Source organism: Conger conger, chromosome 5 (assembly GCF_963514075.1).
Source record: "Conger conger chromosome 5, fConCon1.1, whole genome shotgun sequence".
Taxonomy (NCBI): Eukaryota; Metazoa; Chordata; class Actinopteri; order Anguilliformes; family Congridae; genus Conger; species Conger conger.
Window position 1 is genome coordinate 7,261,712 of NC_083764.1, and position 24,747 is coordinate 7,286,458.

General features: G+C 49.6%; 1 protein-coding gene across 1 annotated transcript in view; it reads left to right on the top strand.

Moving 5' to 3' along the window:
- stxbp5a (syntaxin binding protein 5a (tomosyn)) overlaps positions 1 to 24,747 on the top strand; it is a 165,133-nt gene that overhangs the window by 106,910 nt on the left and 33,476 nt on the right. The window contains 6 exon segments of the mRNA XM_061242322.1: positions 10,818 to 10,941; positions 15,279 to 15,357; positions 16,821 to 16,975; positions 21,380 to 21,452; positions 22,154 to 22,301; positions 24,053 to 24,120. Of these exon segments, the coding sequence (XP_061098306.1) occupies positions 10,818 to 10,941; positions 15,279 to 15,357; positions 16,821 to 16,975; positions 21,380 to 21,452; positions 22,154 to 22,301; positions 24,053 to 24,120 (647 nt within the window).

Here is a 24,747-nt window from a genome sequence, read left to right on the forward strand (position 1 = left end):
CATTCCGTCGCCCCGCTTTCAAAGGGGAACTCTATCTAATGTGGAGCTCCTTACCGCGTCGACATAAATTGCGTTTAGACACGTTTGCATCGAAGCCTGTGATAGTTGTTTTTTCACCAACAGCGCATGATCTAGCGGCGAATTTCATCGAGCCTCCCCTCCTTTTTTGCCGATAGCACTCTCGCCTCACAGCGAGAAGGTCTTGGGGCCTTTCTGTGTGGAGTTTCCATGTTCTCCCCATGTCTGTGTGGAGTTTCCATGTTCTCCCCGTGTCTGTGTGGAGTTTCCCATGTTCTCCCCGTGTCTGTCTGGAGTTTCCATGTTCTCCCCATGTCTGTGTGGAGTTTCCATGTTCTCCCCATGTCTGTGTGGAGTTTCCATGTTCTCCCCATGTCTGTCTGGAGTTTCCATGTTCTCCCCGTGTCTGTGTGGAGTTTCCATGTTCTCCCCGCGTCTGTGTGGAGTTTCCCATGTTCTCCCCATGTCTGTGTGGAGTTTCCATGTTCTCCCCATGTCTGTGTGGAGTTTCCATGTTCTCCCCATGTCTGTCTGGAGTTTCCATGTTCTCCCCGTGTCTGTGTGGAGTTTCCATGTTCTCCCCATGTCTGTCTGGAGTTTCCATGTTCTCCCCGTGTCTGTGTGGAGTTTCCATGTTCTCCCCGTGTCTGTGAGGAGTTTCCATGTTCTCCCCGTGTCTGCGAGGGTTCCCTCCGGGTACTCTGGTTTCCTTCCAAAATCCGGAGACCTCCAGGTTAGGCTGCTTGTGGGTTCGTTAACAGGGTGTTGCTGTAACTGAGTGTGTGTGCTCACTCACCCTACCCCTGTGTGAGTAAAGGTTACATTGGAATAAAAATAGTGCTGTGGCTGTCGCAGTCGTTCCGTGGATTCCTGACGAAACCCCTTGTCCCTCTCTGCCGCTGCAAGGGCTGCTGGGAGTTTTCCCGGGACGGACCGAGCTCTGATGTTTCCGGAGTCGTAAACAAACGGCCGGTTCTGATTTCTCCCGGGAAGCTTCTCTCCGCTCCGCGGCTCCGCCGGCCTCCCCCGGAAGAACCTGGTTCATCGTCACGGTGATTTACTGAGATTGATTAACGCCAGGCGACCCCCTGACGTCACCCTCACGCACCCCGAAAGGACACAAGCACCCATCCTGTCACCCTATCGCACCCCAAAACCACACAAGCACCCATCCCGTCCCCCTATTGCACCCCAGAACCACACAAGCACCCATCCTGTCACCCTATCGCACCCCGAAACCACACAAGCACCCATCCTGTCACCCTATCGCACCCCGAAACCACACAAGCACCCATCCTGTCACCCTATCGCACCCCGAAGCCACACAAGCACCCGTCCTGTCACCCTATCCCACCCCGAAACCACACAAGCACCCGTCCTGTCACCCTATCCCACCCCGAAACCACACACGCACCCATCCTGCCACCCTATCGCACCCCAAAACCACACAAGCACCCATCCTGCCCCCCTATCGCACCCCAAAACCACACAAGCACCCATCCCGTCACCCTATCGCACCCCAAAACTACACAAGCACCCATCCTGCCACCCTATCGCACCCCAAAACTACACAAGCACCCATCCTGTCACCCTATCGCACCCCGAAACCACACAAGCACCCATCCTGTCACCCTATCGCACCCCGAAACCACACAAGCACCCGTCCTGTCACCCTATCGCACCCCAAAACTACACAAGCACCCATCCTGCCACCCTATTGCACCCCGAAACCACACAAGCACCCATCCTGCCACCCTATCGCACCCCGAAAGGACACAAGCACCCATCCTGCCACCCTATCGCACCCCAAAACTACACAAGCACCCATCCTGTCCCCCTATCGCACCCCGAAACCACACAAGCACCCATCCTGTCCCCCTATCGCACCCCGAAACCACACAAGCACCCGTCCTGTCACCCTCACGCACCCCGAAACCACACAAGCACCCATCCCGTCACCCTATCGCACCCCGAAAGGACACAAGCACCCATCCTGTCACCCTATCGCACCCCGAAACCACACAAGCACCCATCCTGCCACCCTCACGCACCCCAAAACCACACAAGCACCCATCCTGCCACCCTCACGCACCCCGAAAGGACACAAGCACCCATCCTGTCACCCTCACGCACCCCGAAACCACACAAGCACCCATCCCGTCCCCCTATCGCACCCCGAAACCACACAAGCACCCATCCTGCCACCCTATCGCACCCCAAAACTACACAAGCACCCATCCTGCCACCCTATCGCACCCCAAAACCACACAAGCACCCATCCTGCCACCCTATCGCACCCCAAAACCACACAAGCACCCATCCTGCCACCCTATCGCACCCCGAAACCACACAAGCACCCATCCTGCCACCCTATCGCACCCCTCCCGGTAGCCCCTCCCTCTGCAGTGCCCGCCACTTCAGCTGACAGGAAATGCTAATTTGGGACGTGAGGATTCATCTCCAGTCTGCGTACGTTTTTGAAGAATTATACGCCCGGCGGCCTCTTTTGAGGCCTCATCAGTTATTAATAATGCGTTTTCTGAAGGTTATTGTGTTGGATCGGGGCTGCTTTGACGCACGGAGAGCGAAACGGGAGAAGGAACAAACTGACGTTTTTTGGCCGTCCACCAACACCTATGGAGAATACTTCTTAGTCCTTCCTGCTGTGGCTGGACAGAAATAAAATGAAATAAATAATCAAATTAAAATGAGTAAATAGGCGAGTTTTAAACCAACCAATCAAACCATCTGGCAAATAAACTTCTGTCATTGGGCAGCTGGCCCAACCGCTCGGCCTCCTGTAAGTTTGGAAAGCGGAGGGCTGCATTTTGTGTGTGTGTGTGTGTGTGTGTGGTGTGTGTGTGTGTGTGTGTGCGGTATGTGTGTGTCTGTGTGTGTGTGTGTGTTGTATGTGTATGTGTGTGTGTGTGTGTGTGTGTGTGTGTGTGTGTGTGGGCGTGGGCGTGTGTGTGGTATGTGTGTGTGTGGTGTGTATGTAGTATGTGTGGGCGTGTGTGTGGTATGTGTGTGTGTGTGTGTGTGTGGGCGTGTGTGTGGTATGTGTGTGTGTGTGTGTGTGCGGTATGTGTGTGTCTGTGTGTGTGTGTGCGTGTGTCGTATGTGTGTGTGGTGTGTATGTAGTATGTGTGTGTGGGTGTGTGTGTGGTATGTGTGTGGTATGTGTGTGTGTGTCTGTGTGTTGTATGTGTGTGTGTGTATGTGGGCGTGTGTGTGGTATGTGTGTGTGTGTCTGTGTCTGTGTGTGTGTGTGTGTGTGTGTGCGGTATGTGTGTGTGGGACTGCGGGTTACCCACGTATCATATATAACACCGGATCTGAAATCATGAGCGGCCATCTGCTCCTTCAGTCGTGTGTACAGCGTCAGCGTTTTTACCAATCGACGTCTCCCCCACACACCCCCCCGTCCCCCTCCCCTTGGGGGGGTTCATTGCGTCGTTTGAGAGGGTACACCTCCTCTTGGGTGGGCCTTCCTTCAACCTGCAGCCTTCAGAGCATGGAGGAGGAGGAGGAGGAGGAGGAAGAGGAGGAAGAGGAGGAGGAGGGTGTTCTCTTCAGTCCCGGGGCTTGTGCCAAATTTCCGACACAGGAAGCGATTTAAGGAGTCTATTCTTGTGCTGTGATGTCATGATCATAGCCATATCTTTAGCAGTGGAGAGTGGAGAGAGATCAGCTTATAGCCTATAGGGACAGCCTATCGCCTAGTGGCCACGGCACATGTATGGGACCTGGAAGGTTGGTGGTGTCAGTAACCCCAGTGTAGCCACAATGACATCAGTGCAGCTGTTGGGCCCTTGAGCAATGCCCTTAACCCCACATTGCTCCAGGGGGGGGATTGTCCCCTGATTAGTCAAATCAACTGTAAGTTGCTTTGGATAAAATTGTGCGCTAAATAACTGTAACGCAATGCTATAGATCACACCACAGGAATGTGTGCTACTGTATGAGTGAATCACCGAGTTGCTCTTCCTCTGGTGGTTGAATCCGTTCGGCCCAAAAACTGGCCGTCTGGCCGTCTCCAGACGTAGATGTGAAACTCCGTCTCCAGACGTCCAGGCGGACGTAATCTCAGTTCTCAACATTGTGATGATTTCATTAAGATTTCACGGTGTGTGGAGGAGAAAGCACCAGGGTGTGAATGAACACGGTTCTTACCTTAACCACGGTTTACATTGTGCTCCTGAACTCTCCCCTGAAGGTGCACGTTCGTGTGGCACTTGTACCTTCCTCTTGATGTTGTGGTTCACCTGTCACATCTCCTCTACCCATGCCTTGCTTCCAGCTTAAGACTTAGCCGTAGCTCTACTGACGTTGTGAACTCGACTCGATGTTCACGGCTATGGATAGCTGCTACTTTATGGAACAATAACCTGTGTTTGTATTTGTTCCAATGACCTTCAATGTGCACTTACACTTTGGCTAAAAGTTTCTGCCAATAAAAAGTAATGTAATGTTACGAGTAGAATATTCAGCATTCACCTCTGTCTGGTTCTGAAGTACACACTAAAGGGTGGGCCTCAAATAAAATAAAATAATCTTTTTATTTTATGTGATTTAAAATGGGTAAACTGTTACTTTATATTACATAAACCGTGCTGATGTTTGTATCTTGTTGGATCTTAATTTGCTGTCTATTGAGCTTCACCAGAAAATTGTCAACCAATCAGAAAGTTGAATTAATTATGTCGTTCCACATTGGAGTTCATGTACTCTCGAAGCAATTCGGTAATCCACACAAAGAAAAATGCAAAAATGCACATGATTAGCTTATTGATGAGAGAGAGCGGGAGGGAGGGAGAGAGAGACAGAGAGAAAAACGGGGTGAGGTAGAGACAGAGAGAAAGATGGAGTGAGAGAGACAGAGAGAAACATGGGGAGAGAGAGGTAGACAGGGAGAGAAAGAGAGATAGACAGGGAGAGAGGGAGAAAGAAGGAGAGAGAGACAGAAAGACAGGGAGAGGGAGGGAGGAAGAGAGACAGAGAAACATGGGGAGAGAGGGGTAGACAGGGAGAGAAAGAGAGAGAGACAGGGAGAGAGGGAGAGAGAAAGAAGGAGAGAGAGACAGAGAGAAAGACAGGGAGAGAGGGAGAGAGAAAGAAGGAGAGAGAGAGAGAGCGCCTGGCAGCGGGGACGTGATCCCCGTGTTCCCATTTGCATTCCGCCTGCCGAACGTTCCGGCGCCGGGGGCAACGCCGGTCCAGCGCCCTTTGACCCCTGCCGTGTTCACTGAGGCGCCGGTGACTCACTGGCAGTCACTCCGAGGTGTGTGTGTGTGAGTGTGAGTGTCTGTGTCTGTGAGTGTGTGTGTGTGTGTGTGTGTGTGTGTGTGTGTATATGTGTGAGTGTGAGTGTGTGAGTGTGTGAGTGTGTGAGTGTGTGAGTGTGTGAGTGTGTGCGTGTGTGCGTGTGTGCGAGTGTGTGTGTGTGTCTGTGTGTGTGTAGGTGGCAGAGCATCCATCTTAGAGCCTCAGCTGCCTCTTGCTCGGCGTCTCTCTCTGCCTCTCCGGCTCTCTGGCGTTCTCTCCGGCTCTCTGGCGTTCTCTCCTCCTCTTCCTCCTCTTACACACTGCGGGTCCGTCTGCGTCTGTCACAGAAGCCCGCCCACCCCCCCCGCCAACAGTGCCCCGTAGAGAGGCGTCAGAACTCAAACTGTGCCGTTCTTCTTGCCTCCTGACACCAGAGAACAGAAAGATCTGGAATTGCGGGGTGCGCAGGGTTTGTGCGTTTATCTCCGCGGCGGGGGTCGACGGGACCCGCCATCCAGAGTTTTGAGTGGCGACCGTGCTGGTGGAGACTGCCCCTCTTCTCCCGCAGGACTGTGTGTGATTTCACCCTGCAGAGAGGGCTGCAGTCAGGAGGGGAATCTGTGTGTGCTCCTCTTTTTGGTCACCTGTGGTCAGCCTGTGGTCTGATTCTGCTCTGATTCTGCTCTGATTCAGGTCTGTTTGTGGTCTGACTGTGCTCTGTTTGTGATCTAATTGGTCTCTCTGTGCTCCGTTTGCGATACGATTGGCCCGTCCGCGGTACGACTGCGCTCCGATTGGTCCGTCAGCCATCTTGCGTGCCATCTGTCCACTTCAGCCGCACAGGTGATGCAATCCTCTCACAGTGGGCCGTCGAAAGAGACGGTGAGCCGTGGTGAGAAATGCACAGTTCCTGGGCAGAAGCACCTCAGGAGAGCGCAGACAAGCACATGGCGGCCATTTTCCAATTGATCCTATCCCATCTTATATTGGTGGGAAGTACTGAAAAAAAAGGGTGTAGAAATAGTTTTTTTTGTTAAATCCACACTGGCACTCGAACGAAGTGCAATCTGTCAGAGATATTCCCGCCGAAATGCCGGGCCCTAATGAAGGGCGCGTGTGTTGACGGTCGTCCGTCACTGTGTGTGAAGTGCGATGAAGGGGTTTCGCAGGCTCCGCTCACAGAACACCCTCTGGCTAACCGTGTGACGGACACGGGGGGCTCTCCGAGGAGAGGGGCGAGCGGACGGTTTGTTGATTTTCGGCGGGGCTGAAACCCCCGGCGACGGCGTCGCGTCTCGCTAACGCCGCGCCGCTCGGCGTAATTGCACCGACAGCGTTCCCCTAATTGAGGCCTTTTGTCTGAAGTGAGGGGCGTGGGGAGGGAGAGGGGTATGACTGTGCCGTCAGTGCCCCGTCTCGACGGATATCACCGGGGGATGCCAGTTTTCGTCGCTCCCCCCCCTGTGAGAGGAACCCCTACGCTACGCTACGCTACGCTACACAGCGAGCCGCTAACGAACGGCAGTACCACGATTAGGGATGTACGGTATATACCGTATGTTTATCATCGTCAAGATACGAACATGCGGGATAAAGATATCGCAAAAAGTGCAAAGGATAGTATTTGTTTACATTGATGTCCTGTTAAATTGATTGGCTGTTCATGTGCAATTTCCTCACTAAAAGCATGTTGGAAATAATGTGTTTAATTGTTTTTGTTCAGTAATCTTAGGCTGTTCATTGTCTGGGGTCGTCGATGCTTGCAGTGTATCTAGAGCAGAAAGACATCAGAACTATATTCTCTTCAATATTTGGTTTAGTTATCTAAAGATCTAAATGGCACTTATGTATAGATTGTATAGAAATTGTTACTTGTATAGGTATTGTTGTTTTTTATTGGCTGTTGTATTGTTGTATTCCAGCTGCCAACTGTGGGATGCGAGTTTGAAAGTCGATTGTACTCTTCAAGGGTTCTGATTATCTGTATGTTTACACTAAGGACTCGGAACTGTACTGTCCTCTCAGGTCCTCTTCGCTCTTGTTCTAGTGTTTGATCTGCACTTTGTTGTACGTCGCTCTGGATAAGAGCGTCTGCTAAATGCCACGTAATGTAATGTAATGTAAAGTCATCGTAATGTTCAACGACGTGATCGCGTGTCGCATATTTTCCTCATGTCGTTCAGCCCAAACCTCGACCCGTTGGCCTGCTTCCTCAGAGCCGTAATGGCCGCTCCTCCTGTCTCCTGTGATCCCCTGGCCATTGGCCCTCCTTGCCAAAGACCTCTGTCGTGTGTCGTTTCGACTGACGCCGATTCCATTCGGTATTGCCGATGCCCCAGTCTGGTTTTGCATTCCCTTACGTTAGTTATTTAGCGGATACTTTATCCAAAGTGACTTACAGTTGATTAGACTAAGCAGGGGGACAATCCCCCCTGGGGCAATGTGGGGGTAAGGCCCTTGCTCAAGGGCCCAACAGCTGCATGGGCCCAACAGCTACAGATCTTATTGTGGCTACACCAGGGCTTGAACCACCAACCTTCTAGGTTCCAGTCACTTACCTTTGGCATTAGGCTACAGGCTGCCTCAACACCTTTAATTCCCTGTCTGCCCCATCTCCCCTCAATCTTTCATGTGTTTTATTGATGAGAAGAAATGTTTTTTGTTGGGTGTCTTTAAAACATTATGTGCTCCGATGAAGCTTGTGCTGTTTTGTCCTGTTTTGTTGTCTCGGGTCATGAGAAAGGCTGAATTAAATTGATGTTGAAAGCAAAGCTTTTGAAGAACTTTTCAAGGTCAACTTTGAAGCTGACCTTCAAAATACACGGTTGAACTGGACGAGGTGATAAGTGAATATAAAATTTCAAAACTCCTGCAAATGTTAGCAAATTCGCAGATCCCCGAGAGCAGGAGTTTTTCTCTGTTTTGATAAATATAATAAGTGTTTGGTGGGCGACCTTCACTTTTAATTTCAGGTTGATGTGAACTCCATTCAATTACCCTCCCGTTTAATATGCATTGTGTGTTCTGTGGGTGTTAAATTGAAGGTGTAGAACTATTCTATTGAACTAGTCTACATTAATTTAGTGTACTGTTGTGTGTGCTGTTTAGTTCTGTGTCGTTTCACGGCTATCTTGACCAGCTATTCCTTGAAAAAGCTTCTTTTTTTTCCAGGACCACCTTGTTTACAATGGGTCTCTTTTTTTTTTTTTTTCAGAAATCTCAACATGTATGATCACTGAAAAAAGTGCTATCACTCATCCCTGGTCCTCTGGACATGCAGGAAGAGGTTGATTCGCTCACTTTGCTATGAGAAGGCCTGAGAGTGCCTAAAAAGGGTGGTGGCCACCCACTCAGAGTAGCGACCCCCGCCTCCCCCCCCAAAGAAAAACCAAAAACATACATTAGATCATTCTCATAAAAGCGTGATCGCAATCCCCGTCCGCAATCCGTCACACGCCCCGCCCCAGTCCGGGCCCCGGTGACCGGTCTACACATCCCCTCATATGTTCTCCTGAAGGCTGTCAGTGCTCCTCAGCCTGCTGCGGGGGCCGGTCTCTCACGGGCCGTGATACGCACGCTCTCCGAGGGGAACAGTGAGCCTGGCGTTCCTGGGCCGGCACCGCCTCCTTCATTTTGAATAACGGCGCTCAGGCGCTTCATCGATTTGTTGTGGGGCCGCGAGTAGATCTTGTGTTCCCAGTTCCGGGGCCCGAAATAGAAACCGGAGTTGGTTGGATCATGCGAAGCGGAGAGGGAGAACTCCCTTAATTAGGAAATAATAAGCCTGGTCCCATCATGGCCCTCCATCTTTTCCTCGGTCCCTCCTCTCTTTCTCTCTCTCTCTCTTTCTCACTGTATCCCTCTCTCTGTCTCTCCTCTCTTTCTCTCTTTCTCACTCTGTCTCTCCTCTCTTTCTCTCTCTCTTTCTCACTCTGTCTCTCCTCTTTTTCTCTGTCTCTCACGGTCTCCTTCCTTTCTCACCTTCTCTCAGTGTATCTCACTCTCTCACTCTCTCTCCCCACACTCATCTCTTCCCTCGCTCTCTCTCTCTTTATCTCTCTCTTAATCTCTCTCCTTCTCTGCCTCTCCTCCCTCTATCTCTCTCCATTTCTCACTGACTCTTCAGCTCTCCCTCTTTCACTATGTCTCTTCCCTTTCTCACTATCTCAAAATGTATTCTTCAACATCACACTCTGTCTCTCGCTCTCTCTTTCTCTCCTCTACCTCTATATCCCTCCACCTCCCTCCCCCCCTCTCTCTCTCTCTCTATCTCTGTTCCTCCCTCCAGCTCTCCCTCCAGAGAGCATTAGTCACTTTTGGGCGGAAGAGCAGAGGATGTTTTCTTTTTGAGCCAGACCCAGGAGTCCGGTACAGAATCCGCCAGATTGTGCTTTAATCACCAGCAGCGGCTCGCAGTGCAGTAATGATGCAGATGCAGGGGGTAATCCCCTGGGTAAAGGCAACCTGTCCGTGGAACATGTGCCATTTTGCTTTCCTGCAGCACGCCTTCCTGGTTATTAGTTTGAGTTTTCTCGCCGTCCGAATGACGTTCATCCTCTCTGGCGGCTTCATTGAGAATTTCAATGAAATCTCATTCATACCGCCGTTCTTCAACCGCACAGACGGTGTATAAAGCAAACGGGATAAAATGGTTTGTATTGACAACCTTGTTCAGCTGACCGTCCACTGGCCTGATGAGTTTTTACATGAACCATAGACCTCTTCTTACACAGACCATAGAGTTTTACATGAACCAAAGACCTCTTCTTACATAGACCATAGAGTTTTACATGAACCATAGACCTCTTCTTACACATACCATCGAGTTTTACATGAACCATAGACCTCTTCTTACACAGACCATAGTTTTACATGAACCATAGACCTCTTCTTATACAGACCATAGAGTTTTACATGAACCATAGACCTCTTCTTACACAGACCATAGAGTTTTACATGAACCATAGACCTCTTCTTACACAGACCATATAATGTTACATGAACCATAGACTTTCTTCTTACACAGACCATAGAGTTTTACATCAACCATAGACTTTTTCTTTCACAGACCATAGAATTTTACATCAACTATAGACTTTCTTCTTACACAGACCATAGAATTTTACAAGGTCCGTCGTCATCTACATGGAGTATAGTCTTTTACATGGACCGTAGTCTTACAGAGACCATCGACTTTTACAAGGACTGTAGTCTTTTAGATGGATAATAGTATTTCACATGGACGTAGTCTCACCAAGGTCAAGGTCTGAGGGGTAACAGATTGTCCCACTGCCAGGGTAGGTGTGCTTTCCATGACATGACCATCTCCAGCCGCGTAGCTGTCATTGGAACACGCACGGGGGTGTTACCTGAAGAGCAACCGTACTGTGTGACCGCATGACCACCTGGTCAAGAGAGATGCCACCTGCGGTCACTCTGCAGTTGACCTCCTCTTCGTTCTTCTCTCCCCTGCTCCTCCTCTCCCTCCCTCCCTCCCGGTCCTCCTCCTCCTCCTCCTCCTCCCATCCCACCAGGCGATCCACTCCGTGGCCTGGCACCACGAGGGGAAGCAGTTCATCTGCAGCCACTCAGACGGCACTCTGACCATATGGAACATCAAGTCCCCCGCCAAGCCTGCGCAGACAATCACACCACACGGTAAGCACCGCCGCTGGGTCCACGGAGAGGGAGGGAGGGAGGGAGGGAGGGTGGGGGAGAGAGAGAGAGGGGAGGGAGGGAGAGAGGGAGGGAGGGAGGGTGGGGGAGAGAGAGAGAGAGGGGAGGGAAGAGGGGTGGGGGAGAGAGAGAGAGAGGGGAGGGAAGAGGGGAGGGAAGAGGGGAGGGGGGGAGAGAGGGGAGGGAAGAGGGGAGGGGGGGAGAGAGGGGAGGGAAGAGGGGAGGGGGGAGAGAGGGAGGGAGAGGGAAGGGGAGGGGGGGAGGGTGGGGGAGAGAGAGAGAGAGAGGGGAGGGAAGAGGGGAGGGGGGGAGAGAGGGGAGGGAAGAGGGGAGGGGGGGAGAGAGGGGAGGGAAGAGGGGAGGGGGGGAGAGAGGGAGGGAGAGGGAAGGGGAGGGGGGGAGAGAGGGAGGGAGAGGGAAGGGAGGGAGGGAGGGTGGGGGAGAGAGAGAGAGAGAGAGAGGGGAGGGAAGAGGGGAGGGGGGGAGGGAAGAGGGGAGAGAGGGACAGAGGGAGAGAGAGAGGGGGGGAGAGAGGAGAGGAGAGAGGGAGAGAGAGAGGGGGGAGAGAGGAGAGGAGAGAGGGAGGAGGGAGGGGGAGAGAGGGGAGAGAGGGAAAGAGAGGCAGAGGGAGAGAGTGATGGAGGGAAGGAGATGAGAAGAGAGAGAGCAGAAAAGAGGGATAGAGAGATGGGGACCGAGAGAGTGAGGCTGAGAGAGAGAGGGAGAGAGTGAGGGAGAGAGGTGGGGAGAGAGAGGGATTGGGAAAGAGAGAGAGAGAAATGGGGAGGGAGAGAGTGAGGGAGAGAGCGAGACGAGGCTGGAGAGAAAGATGGATTAGCATTAGTAAACACAAACAAAACATGAACAGTAAACAGGAATGAGAGAGAAGGAGTTAGACGAGGTGACCGAGAGGTGACTCACCTTCTCACCTTCCACAGTACTGGGGTCCGGGAGGGGTGGCGGTGGCGGTGGGTGAAATTACTCAGATCTTCCTGTGTTCGGTTCTAAAATAGCTCACCATTTCATTTCCTTCACCCCTCACAGGCCCGGGGGGGAAAGGGGGGTGAGATTGATGGAGGGGGTACTTAGCGGGTGACTAACCGCTGCGAGCCCCTTCCATATGACTCAGTTGTATTATTTCATATTTTTTTATGTGGGGGATATTAAAATATTTTCCTCTCATAATGTGGGAACACAGTGTGCTGGTTTTCTGAGGTGCTTTTTAAAAGACCTGTGTATTTTTGGGTGATCTTTTTCCCAGTTGCGTGTGTGGCTTGCACGTCATGTTCATTCGGGGTTGGTTTTTCGACATGGTAGAGTTCAGGTAAGAGTCGTGATCCCTGTGTGCACCTCATTGGCTCCGTAGTCGTGGACCATTGCTGCTGAACCCCACGTCCTGCGGGCCGCAGTGTCTGCAGGTATTCACTTTTACCGTGTGAATACACCGCCTGATTTCACTAATGGTGGTAAGAGCGGTCATCTAGCAGTCGGAGGGTTGCCGGTTCGATCCCCCGCCCGGGCTGTGTCGAAGTGTCCCTGAGCAAGACACCTAACCCCCAAATGCTCCTGACGAGCTGGTCGGCGCCTTGCATGGCAGCCAATCGCCGTCGGTGTGTGAGTGTGTGTATGAATGGGTGAATGGAGAAGCATCAGTTGTACAGCGCTTTGGATAAAGGCGCTATATAAATGCCAACCATTTACTCAACTCCACGTCCTGGGAGCCGCAGTGTGTGCAGGTATTCGCTCCGACCGTGCGCTACACCGCCTGATAGCGCTAATTACTTTACCCGCTTGGTTCAGATAATACGCTAATTGGTAAAATTAGGTGGTGTAGCACACAGTTGGAGCAAATAGCCCGCAGGATGTGGAGTTGAGTATCTCTGCTGTGAACCCACAATCCTTTCTACCCTTTTGCAAAATGAACCCACTTGCTTTTAAGTCACCTCTTTTGTAGTTCTGCTGTATAAATGTAGAACTAAAAATAACATGAGAGAAGTAACAGAACTGACACCGCTGATAGAGAGCCATTGGCGTGAAATAATTATGTTAAAGTGAAACATGACGTGGCTTCATTTACATTTTTTACAATAAACCACACCCTGGGGACTCAGACATTATCAAGTAAACATTTTCACTGTCTTGCTCTCCCAGTGTTTTTTTTTTTTTCCTGAATTGAAAGCAAAACAAAATGTTAATGCCCCAGTCCTGAAGATTTAATTAAAATGGATAATTTGAAACAGTGTTATGTCGAATATGTGGAATGCAAATCGAGGCTTAGATGCAAGGAGGGTCATGGAGTGCTGTTTTTATTATTTTTTTATTATTATTATTTTTTTATTTCATTTTTATTTTGCTGCCGCTTTTATCCAAAACGATTGGAGAGTGGATTAGACAAAGCAGGGGCCAATCCCCTGGAGGATTGTGGGGTTAAGGGCCTAGCTGAAGGGCCCAGCAGCTGCTCAGATCGTATTGTGGCTACCCTGGGGCTTGAACCACCAACCTTCCGGGTCATGTACCTCAGCCACTAGGCTACATGCTGCCGCCTGGTTGGCCCAGTGTCCCTGGCCAATCCCTGTAGCTCAGTATCCAGGGGACCAGTCGCAGGAAGGTCCCTTGGGAATGAATGGGGTCTGGTGCAACTGGGTCAGGGTGGCTCCGCGGGGCCTGCGACCGTCTCAATGCCGGCCTGACCTTTTTGGCTTTAACCGCTCCTTCCTCGTTCTGTTTCGGGCGGAGAGCGATCGGAAACGCGCCGCCCGTTAATGAAGGTGCCCAGCGTGATGGTTTGAGGGGAAACCAACCCGGGGCCAACGCTCTAGGCTGGAGATGAGATTGGGCTCTGAGATTCATTTCGGCTCTGAGATTAAATGCTCGTAAAACCCCTCGACGTGAGAACCCACGGCTACGTCATTTCAGGCTTTATCCAAATATGTATGTGGGTTTTGCCTGAGATTAATTTAAAAATACTAATCTATACCTTTCCAGAAACAACTGTATGCGTTTCATTTTCCAATCAGAAGTGAATGTTATGGAGAAAATAAATCTCAAATAAAACATAATTTAGTTATGCATAAAACCGTAAAACATCCCGTGAAAAAACGGTAAACTTCTGGTTGGTTTTTTTTTCTTATGTCAAATATGGCCCGGAAATAAAAAAATAATAATTTTGACTGGTGGAACTGAAGAGATAGATGAAGGCAGAAAGCTCTTTATCTTTAACTCTTAATCCTGAAGGGAAACGTCCCTCTGCTCTGCCCTCCCTCTTGGCTTTTGGGCCGGGTTGTTTGTTCATGCGCGGATCTTGGTAAAGAATGATGGACAGGCATTAGCACGGCTAATGCGACAAGCTACCGCCTCTGGAGATGAGGTCGGCTTCAGGGCATTACAGGGTCCCCAGTGCTAACGCTAATTCTGCTACATGGTCCCCAGTGCTAACGCTAATTCTGCTACATGGTCCCCAGTGCTAACGCTAATTCTCCAACAGGATCCCCAGTGCTAACGCTAATTCTGCTACATGGTCCCCAGTGCTAACGTTAATTCTGCTACAGGGTCCCCGGTGCTAACGCTAATTCTCCTACACGGTCCCCAGTGCTAAAACTAATTCTCCTACAGGGTCCTTAGCGTTAACGCTAGTTTTCCGACCCGTATCTTGCTGTGTTCCGGAATGCTCCGAGGAAGCAACAGGCAGTGTTTTCCGGAGCCATCCCGGAGCCAGCCTAGCAGCCATCCCGGTCACGGTCCGGCCCCTCCCCCATCATCTCTGGTGTTCGGAAGAGTCTCGGGAATAGTGGAAATTCCCGCAGGGAAGGGTGTCACCGGCGGGTTAAAGTGATATTACTGGCTAACCCGGTTTCGCCGGCCGTTCGGGGGGTCGGATGAAAAATGACGGGGACGCGGCCTCGGGAAAATTGCGGAGGCCGGATGGAGGCCAAGGAAAACCGCCCGTCCATCAGTCCCACCGCTAACCATGCGGTCTCCCCCCCCGACTTTCATTTTCCAGAGCTTTCCTAGAGCTGGAAATGAATAACGAATCGGCTGCAGGAGTGTGTGTGTGTGTGCGCGTTGGATTAATGATAATGGCGCGGAGAGGTATCGATCTTGTGTCGGAGAAGGACCTCGGACCGTCCGTAAAGTGGGTGGAGGACGGTCCCTGGGTGTGAGGGATGGGGGGTGGAGGGAGGTTTTGGGGGGGTCGAGGAGGGTGCAGATGGATAGGTCAGTATCTGGGCTCGTGCCCAGGGCCGGGAACTGCAGCATCAGTGGAAACCAGGCTGGGAATTTGGGCTGGTTTGAACAGCTTGGGAAACGTTCTATTTCAGGAAAGCAGCCCAAGGATGGAAAGAAGCCAGAGCCCTGCAAACCCATCCTCAAAGTGGAGTACAAGACCACCAGAGCCGGGTAAGACCCCTCCCTCTCTCTCTCTCTCTATCTCCCCCTCTTTCTCTCACTTTCTTTTCTTTCTCCCCCTCTCCTCTCTATCTCCCCCTCTTTCTCTCTCTCCTTCTCTCTCCCCATCTCTCTCCCTCTCTCCCCCCTCTCGCTCTCTCCCTCTCTCTCATCCCCTCATTTTCTCACTCTCCTTCTTGTCCCTCTCTCCATTTTTCCTCCTTCTTGTTTTCTCCCCCTCCCCATCTCACTGCTTCCCTTCTTATGTCCCTCTCTCTCATTCCTTCTGTCTCTCATTCCCTCCCCCTCTTTCTGTCTTCCTCCCTGCCTCCTTCTCTCTATCTCTGTCTGCCTGTCCTCCCCACCCTCTCTTTCAGTCGAATTGTTGCCTTGTCCTCTCTGTGCATGCGTTCGGTAACACTTCACTTCAACCCTTCGACATAAGGCTGTCGTAACGCTGTCATACGCATGACATAACGCTGTCATACGCATGTCATAATGCTGTCATACGCATGACATAACAAGCTGTCGCAAGATTGCATAACGGATGATGTCAGTAAATGTTATGACAGTAACATCATAACACTTCCTGATAAAAGTGTTGATAGCTTTATGTCATTAGACATAAGCTGACATCATCTGTTATGTCATGTGTATGTCAATTTTGTGTCAGCCTTATGAAGTCTTGCCAAGGATTCCGCCCGTACTGCAACCGGAAATGCTTTGCGTCACATCAAAGCCTAGAACGTTCCGTCGAACGGATTCTATAAATCCGGAAAAATATGACTAATGATTACCAAACACTGAACAGTTCATGTTGTCAGTCGGTGAATTTCCAAGGCGTCATCTTATAAGTCTGCCTTTTTGTTTTCTGTTTTTTTTTCCCAAAGGACTAACTTAAGCCTTGTTCATCTCCATGGCAACTTGAGGTTTTCTGTATAGTCTGCAGGCAGAAAACAAGCAATGCCCTCTAGTGCGATATCCAAGAAACATGACAATTTGCTGTTTGGAAAGAAAAGTATTTTCCATTATGATTAGCAATATCTTTTTTTTAATACATTTAGTCACTATTTCAGTAAATAATACAATACATTTCTACCCATTCCATAATTCCTGAAAATGTTTCAGTATTTGTCAAGGTGTGTGTGGTTGTGTGCCTGTGCCTTTGCATGTGTGTGTGTGTAGTGTATGTGTGTGCAGGTGTGTGCATGCTTGTGTGTGTGTGTGTGTGTGTGTGTGTGTGTGAGTGTGAGTGTAGCATGTGTACTGTGTATGAGTGTGTGTGTGTGTGTGTTGCATGTGTAATGTGTATGTGTGTGTGTGTGTGCGCGCGGGTGTGTGTAGTGTATCTATGCACATGTGTGCATGCTTGTGTGTGTGTCCACATGTGAGCGTGCAGAAATATCACGGTGGGCAGTTGCGTGTTGCGTTTTGCGTGTCCGTTGGCGTCACGCGTGTGCCGCTTCCTCCTGCAGGGACCCGTTCATGATCCTGTCGGGGGGGCTGTCCTACGACACGGTGGGGCGGAGACCGTGTCTGACCGTCATGCACGGGAAGAGCACCGCCGTCCTGGAGATGGACTACCCAATCGTGGACTTCCTCACGCTGTGCGAAACGCCATATCCAAACGGTGAGCTCCGCCCGCCTTCCCTCTGACACTCCCGGCTTTGGGACGCCGGAGCCGCCATTTTACAACCGTCTTTCTTTCCAGACACGGGTTAACTACGCGAGTGTTTTTGGATTCAAGTGTGCTTTTCTGTGCTCGATTGATCGTGCCTGGTGTAATCGAGCCAATAAAGAGGACCACAAGATAGGGGTTTGTACTTTTTTTGCAAGTAGTTCATAGGTTCCAATACACCAGACAAGCTCAGTGAAGCGTAGAAAAGTATTTGAATGCAAAACAATTACGTGTTTGACCCAGATCTGTCTCTAACCTGCGTGTGGTGAAAGATGACATGAAGAAGTCTGTGACATGGCTTCCAGGGTGGCCTCACGTACAGAACACGATGTTTTGCATGGAGACGCTACCCGTAACACACGGCTCGCTAAAGTCACCTTGATTTATGGACGGCAAGAGTCAGATTATGTCACGACACATCTGTCACGAAGTCACCGGCCGTACGTCAGGACGCTAATCGCGGGGGTGTAATCGTGTGCCGCGATTCGTCGGCACGCCTGTCAATCATCGGATGCGGCTAGACCTGCCCGCAGCGTCCGGTTACACTGGGCCGCAGGATTAGCCGCCGAATCGGATTGGAGGAGCACGCACGCCACAGGTCTGAGGAAAGGCCGCTAACACGTTAGCTGTACATATAAATTGAACACTATTTGAATGTATTATTTGACTGCTCCTATATAATATCTCAATAAGCACAACGTAGCACATTCACAAGCACTACATAAACATTTTACCACCAACCGGGATTAGAACCACCAACCTTGCGGGTCCCAGTAATTTACATTAACCACTACGCTACTGGCCGCCCCATGTTCATAGTTTTCATGCCAACTTCTGGCCTTAATCAGGCCTAAAATGTGACATTTTGGCTACATTTCTTGATAAGTGCATGAATGACAGCTGAAGACAGTAGTTTAATCTACCAGTGAGCCAGTGCTGGTGCCTGCAGCCAGTTAGCTCGTTTAACCAGGGTAATTGATGGGGAAAAAAAGCCTGCCTGCACATCGGCCCTCCAGGACCAGAACTGCCCACCCCTGACCTACTGTAAGCGCTGAAATTATTCTTCAGTTAATCCTCGCCATGAAGCAGTGTGTAGTCATTTATTTGGTCTTCGGTGAGCTTCATTCTCGTTGGTTGGTTGGTTGTTACTCTCCTGAAGCCAATCACCTTCTGACCTCCCAGCGTAGTGGTTAAGGTACATGACTGGGACACACAAGGTCAGGGGTTCGATGCCACAATAAGACCCGCACAGCCGTTGGGCCCTTGAGCGAGGTCCTTAACCCTGCATTGCTCCAGGAGAGGATTGCCTCCTGCTTAGTCTAATCAACTGTACGATAATGCCGAATGCCATTAATGTAATGTAATGTAATGTAAAGACAGGGGCTCTCAAAGTCTGACCCATCCTACCTGAAGACACGGATATCGTCTTCAGAAATAAACACGACGGTGTGGTTCTTGCTCTCCCTGCTGCATGTTAGCCTGCGGACGTGTTTCCGTTCCTGAGGTCGTCTTCAGCCCCAGCTCCCTCGCCTTCTCCTGGCTGTTATTCGCTCGTTCACTGTAATTGTTGGACCAAAAAAAAAAAACCTTATTTGTTTTTCTCTGACGACCACGTCCCCAGAGGAATGCTGGTTGTGCATAATTAATTTCGGAGGTTTGATTTTGTATTGTGATTTATATTCATAAAGCCCGTGATCATTATAATCTTTTTTTCTTTTTTCCTCGCTCCTGCCCTTTAAAAGATTAATCCTTTGGGAGACTCTTCGCGGGTGATTAGTGGTATCGTAGCTACAGGTTTTTCATTATCGCTTGCGGTGCGGAAGGAAATGGCCGGGGTCGTTGCTGGCTTTTGCTTGCGGAGTGCGTTTAATCATCTTTTTATGATTTTACATCTTCTATTCAAGGTTTTCTGTTTGTTTAAAAAAATCACAAATCGGTCTAGGAATGTTGTATAAGAACCGGGGGGCTTTAATTCAGAGTCCAAAGTCCACAGTTTTTAGTCCCAGTGCTATAGAGCCTGAGGGTGTGTTTGTTTTTGTTGTTGCTGAAAACTTAAATGACCAATTAAAAACAGGTAATTAAAGAAAGTTATTCGTCGCCTTTCTTGGGTTGGATTGGTTGCTGATCTTACGGTGAATGTAAAACCCAGACAATGAGGACCAGGGTTGCAGACCAATTACGCCACATTTCATTCTCTTACCAGACACTCTTCATTCAGTTACCAGACACTCTTCATTCAGTTACCAGACACATTACAGAGAGGAGTCAAGATGGCAGCCTAGCAAAGTTATGGCGCATGGATGCCTTTGTGTTGACAGGGATTATTAAACCCGTTTAATCATTTTGGGTGTTAAGATCACCAGCGTGTGATTAGAATGTACTTCACTCAACATTCTTTGCTGATGTCACAATCACTACTGGCGACTGAAAGCGACGGAGTTCCAGAACACTGACTTAGAATTTTTTGGGGGAAACAACATTCCAAAAAAAACAAAAACAAAAAAAAAAACTTACTCTTCAAAGTGAATGGTCCTACTTTTGATCCTGAAGATACTTGGATGTGTAAGGCAGGATGGTAACCGGGGGGGTGTGTTGATACAGGAAATACTGGAAAGGGCCAAACTGCGATGGGTTCCGGTCATCGAAGTGGCATCAGCCCACGTAATGTTCGCAGCGGTTTGCTAGCAGCATTAATGCCAGTGCGCGGATTTCTCCTGCCTGTTCTATGAATAGATTTCACACTACGACCAAGTGAGAAGCCGGTACGCTGTGGGGAAAATGTGAACTGTACACAAACTATTACCTGGAAACGGAGGCAATGAATTATGTATGGTGGAACGAGAGATTCAGGAGTTCTGAAAAGTGCTTTTCGTTAAATTATTTTTTATATATGTGAACGGAAATGTCAAAATAATATGTTCACATTGGCATTGGAGCATACCCAATGAAGAAATGTTATCTGGGATCAATTTTGTGGATGGAGTATTTGCTGGGACCCCAGTTACCGTAAGACCAAGTCATCACCAAATGATCTCATTAAGTATATAAGTAGCTTATCTTTCTGTTAAGTTTAACGTTTAAAAGTTTTTTGTTTCACATTTCTGTTATTAGGCCTACATTTTCTATGTATTCAGTCGGGAAAACACTCGACGTAAGGTACCATGCAGTGATTCACGATATCCTCATAATGTTCCGGAACAGTTTTAACACTATGTAATAGCTTGCTTTATGGCTTGTGGATGGAAAGCATAGCTGCATTTATGGAGTGGTATTATATTATTTCCGAGGCGCGGAGAAGCGTCCTTGGCGCATTTCCCTTGGGTCAGACGAAGTGTAAAAGCAGAGGGTTCTCTCATAAGCGGCCTTTTGCTTTTCTCTCATGAAAGGACGTCTCAGCGGCTGTGAAATCAGGATGTACAGTCGGAACTCGTGGATGAAAGGATTTGAAGTTACGTAATCCAGCTGCGACAGGCTGTTGTTCGGAGCCAACCTGATGTTCGCGTCTTTGATTCGGGCTCATTACTCTGACCTTTGGAGACTGCAGGCTTACATAATATTGTTTTCCCCTCACTATTTATTTCTGGCCTGTCCCCGATTTCCAAGTCACTGTTTTTAAGATAATTTACATCATGTCGTCCTGGGCATGTATTTTTTTTTGTGGAATAGCGAAGGCTCTGCTCCGAAATGGCTTTGATGTATTTGGGTAACGGAAGGCAGCTCGAGGTGATTGCAGCAGCGCGAAGACTCTCCGCTTGAGTGGACACTGAAGGGTTTCAAACTCGCTCCAGTGAGAGACTCGGCTAAAGCATTTTTCTGTTTTATATTTGTGAGGTTTTATATGTCGTTTTTGTTTGTTATTGTTGTTGTTCTTTCGCCTGCTTTTTTTTTCTCTTTCATATTTTTTGCCCGAAAGCATTTCCCGCAGAGAAAGAGACGTTAATATGGGTGGACTGTCAAGGTCGCGCGCGCGCACAGTCTCGCCAGTCGTGGCTGGCTAGCTCAGCGCCGGCTCATAGACGCAACACACACACACACACACACACACACACAGTGCTCGCCAAGACGCCAACCACACGCTGCGTTCACGGAACCCCTTCTGTGCACACCCCCGCTCCCACCCCCCAGCCACGAAGAGTGGCTCGTATTTTCTCCCAGCGTTTTGGCCACCCTGCGCCATCAGCTGTATATAGAGCTGGCTGAAATTACGCCCGGCCCGATCGCTGTAATTGTGTGTCATTGTCACAGACGCTGTGATAAAATGGCTGTTTTTTACGATATAGTCTCCCTGAATTTTTGTTTTACTGTTGGTAATTTAAGTTCAGTGAAACGGCAAATATTTCTTGTTTTTCCCTGCAGATTTCCAGGAACCTTATGCTGTAGTGGTCCTTCTAGAAAAGGATTTAGTAGTTATTGATCTTGCACAAAATGGGTAAGTTTGAATATGGGTAGGTTTTTTTTTTTTGGCATCGTTTAGCATGTTATTATTTCCAAAGACTACATTTTATTTCATTTTCTTGATAATGTTAACCATCGATGAGACATTGTTTAAATAAATGTGGTTTTATTGAAATCAGTTTTACAATAACGATAAAATGATTCAATAGCAATGTTTATATACGCATCTTCAGCAGACACAGTTTGTTGTCTGTGAAACCTCTTCAGTCCCCTTGCGTTTAATGACTGTCTGCATTGTTAAGTGTGCTTAGTTATGTCCGTGTTTTATTACAGACATTATTATTAGTCATACGGTGCTAAATGGATGACACCAAAAACTGGCCAGTGATGTTGTTAATCTGCGTACTGAATTTGCCCTTTATTTCTGCGATAAAAATGAAAAGTTTTTGTTGCCCTGTTACGCAAACAAGTAACTACCGAGGAACCAATGAAGATATTTATATGTACCATATAAAATATGTACAAAAACGGAATGCTAAATATATATATATTATATATATATATAAACAGTTTCTACATATACTGTGAAGTGATCTTTAACGACCTTGATATATTCTATTTCGGTACGTTGCAACGCATTTCATTTTGATGAGGGACGGGTCTGTTCTTCGGGATCAATGAATCACGAATGTATGAATCGCTAATGTACAAATATTGCGTTTTGTCCCGTTTCAGTTACCCAATATTTGAGAACCCGTACCCGCTCACCATCCACGAGTCCCCCGTGACGTGCTGCGAGTACTTCGCTGACTGCCCAGTGGACCTCATCCCCGCCCTGTACTCCGTGGGCTCCAGACAGAAGCGGCAAGGCTACAGTAAAAAGGTGGCCTGCTCCCTCCCGGTCGGCTGCACAGAGTCCCCTTAGCGATCTCTTAGCGATTACCCATGATGCACATGAACAGTGTTTCATAGGTGAAGGGCTTGTTTGCTTCAGTGGTGACTGACCCTGTTTCCGGAAGATCTACCTTTCTGTAGGTGCCCGACTTGGCACAGCTTGATTCTAATAATTGGCAGCTCAACGACATCTCTAGCTGTTAGAAATGTACAGAGCGGTACCTCATCAGGGGACAGAGCTGGTTACCACTGTTTTAACCCCCACCCCGTCCCCTCCTCCAGAGGCGGGGGGTTAACGTACAAGGTTGTCCTGAAAGCTGCTCTGTGTATGGTACGGAATATCATCTTCAATCAGTTGGTCACCAGCACCTCGCATGAGTTTTAGTTAGTTGTCTTTCTTATCCTCATGACAATGGTCCCCTGGTGACCAGGCTCTCTCCTATTGGCTGGCCAAAGTGTGAGGGGCACGGGGTCTGTTGCAAAAGCCCCCCTTTTCTTATTGGAGGAGGAGGCGTTGGTAGTTGAAAAGCCTGTTCTGAACTCCGTGGGGGGGAGGTGAGCACAGACGCTCGAGAGGAGGCTACACCAGCCCTCTTACGGCTGGCATTTTGGGGAAGGCCTTTCATGTGGAGGTGGGGCGGCCTGTTCCTCCGTGCCCTTGACGATGGGATATGTGTAGGGGTGCTTCTCACCGGTGGGGGGTTTTTGGAAGGGAGGAATAGGCCACCGTGCACTGCTGTGAGGGGGGAGTTGTGGTTCGGGGCAGGGGAGTGTGTGTGTGTGTGTGCGTGTGTGTGTGCGTGTGTGTGTGCGTGTGTGTGTGTGCGCGCGTGTGTGTGTGTGTGTGTGTGCGCGCGTGTGGTGGGGGTCCTCTCTCTCTATGGAAACACGCCCTTTAAGACTCAAAAGAGACTCCTTTTCAGGGCAGAATGGAAACGGCGATTGATTCGCCTCTCTGCTGGGACACTCTTGGCGAGGGGGTGTGGGGAGGGAGGGAGGGAGGGAGGGAGGGAGAGGGGGGTGGGCAGTGATTCATCGCATCCCCTTAGCAACGGCGCTCTCCGAAAAAGCCCGTCTAAAAACAGACCGTGCGTTTCGCACCTCTTATCCCCGTCTCACAGGCGCGGCGCTCTGACTGCTCCTGGAGAGGGGCGACAGTCACCGAGTCATTTCTGAGGAGGCTCACCTCACCGCGCCCTGCTCTGAGCGGTGTGGGGGGACTCGGGCTCGGCTGAGTGGGGCTCCTGCGGGTGCCTGCAGGGGCCCTAAGGGGCAGCTGCTTCTCGAACTACCCCACTAAAAATAAAAAACCCGGCTCAAGCTAGGTTCAGTTCAGCCCAGTTCAGCCCAGTTAACTAACTTAAGTTGACCAGTTCAGACCGGCTCCCGGCTCGACATGGTTTCACCAGCTCAAGCTGTGTTTTTAAACTGGTTGCTGGTGGTCCAGCTCATAACACAGCGTGACCAGCTTATAATATCTGAACTTTACAGCAGGATAGTGAACAAGATCTCTAGCTGTTGAATGAGGTGTGGCTTTGTTAGAGTTGGCGTGAAAACCTACAGGACAGCAGATCTCCAGGAGCAGGGCTGATTACCACTAACATGGTGACCATTCTGCTAGAGACATATATCAGGAAAAAAATGTGTATTTTATATGCAAAGAAAACAGAATATAGACTGCTATTCCCCTCTGATAACAAGCTTCCTGTGTGTGTGTGTGTGTGTGTGTGTTTGTTTTAGGAATGGCCCATCAGCGGCGGTACTTGGGGTCTGGGAACGCAGAGCTACCCAGAGATCATCATCACCGGGTGAGTGCTGCAGAGCGTGGTGGGCCCGGGGTCTCCCGTGGTGGCGTTACCGTCTCAGCGCGACTGTGGCGTGTTCGGGGAGCGGGGGGCGGTGCCAGGCCGGGCCGCTGCTGTGGAAGGCAGCCTCCGTTAGCATTCTCTCCCCGTTTCGCACACAAAAAAACACACCCTCTCCCTTCCCCCCGGATCCACAACAACAAGGATCGGGGTGTGAACATTTTCCCAACTCAGATGAGATCAGGATGCCGAGCAAGGCACTCTTGGTATGGATGCGTTGTAATAAAAGCCTTTATTATAAGGCTAATGCATAGGCAAGAAATTAAAAACATGCACCGACGTGTTGTGGCACAGAGGCCGTCATCAGGGATCAGAGTCAAAAACTGAAAAAAACTACAACTCCCAGAATCCCTTTCACCAGCGTAAGTGGTAGTAATGACAGCACTGCGTACGTGGTGGCTAAATGTCAGGAAACGCACGATCTGTATTTCTGTATCGCAGTAATTCCCTCTGGTTACCTTGTTTGATTTGACTTATTCATGCATGTATTTATTTATTCATGGTTCAAGCTGTGCTCTTCCATATTTCCGTCAGTCCTGTGAGCGTTGTTGTGACAGATCAGCTCTGGGA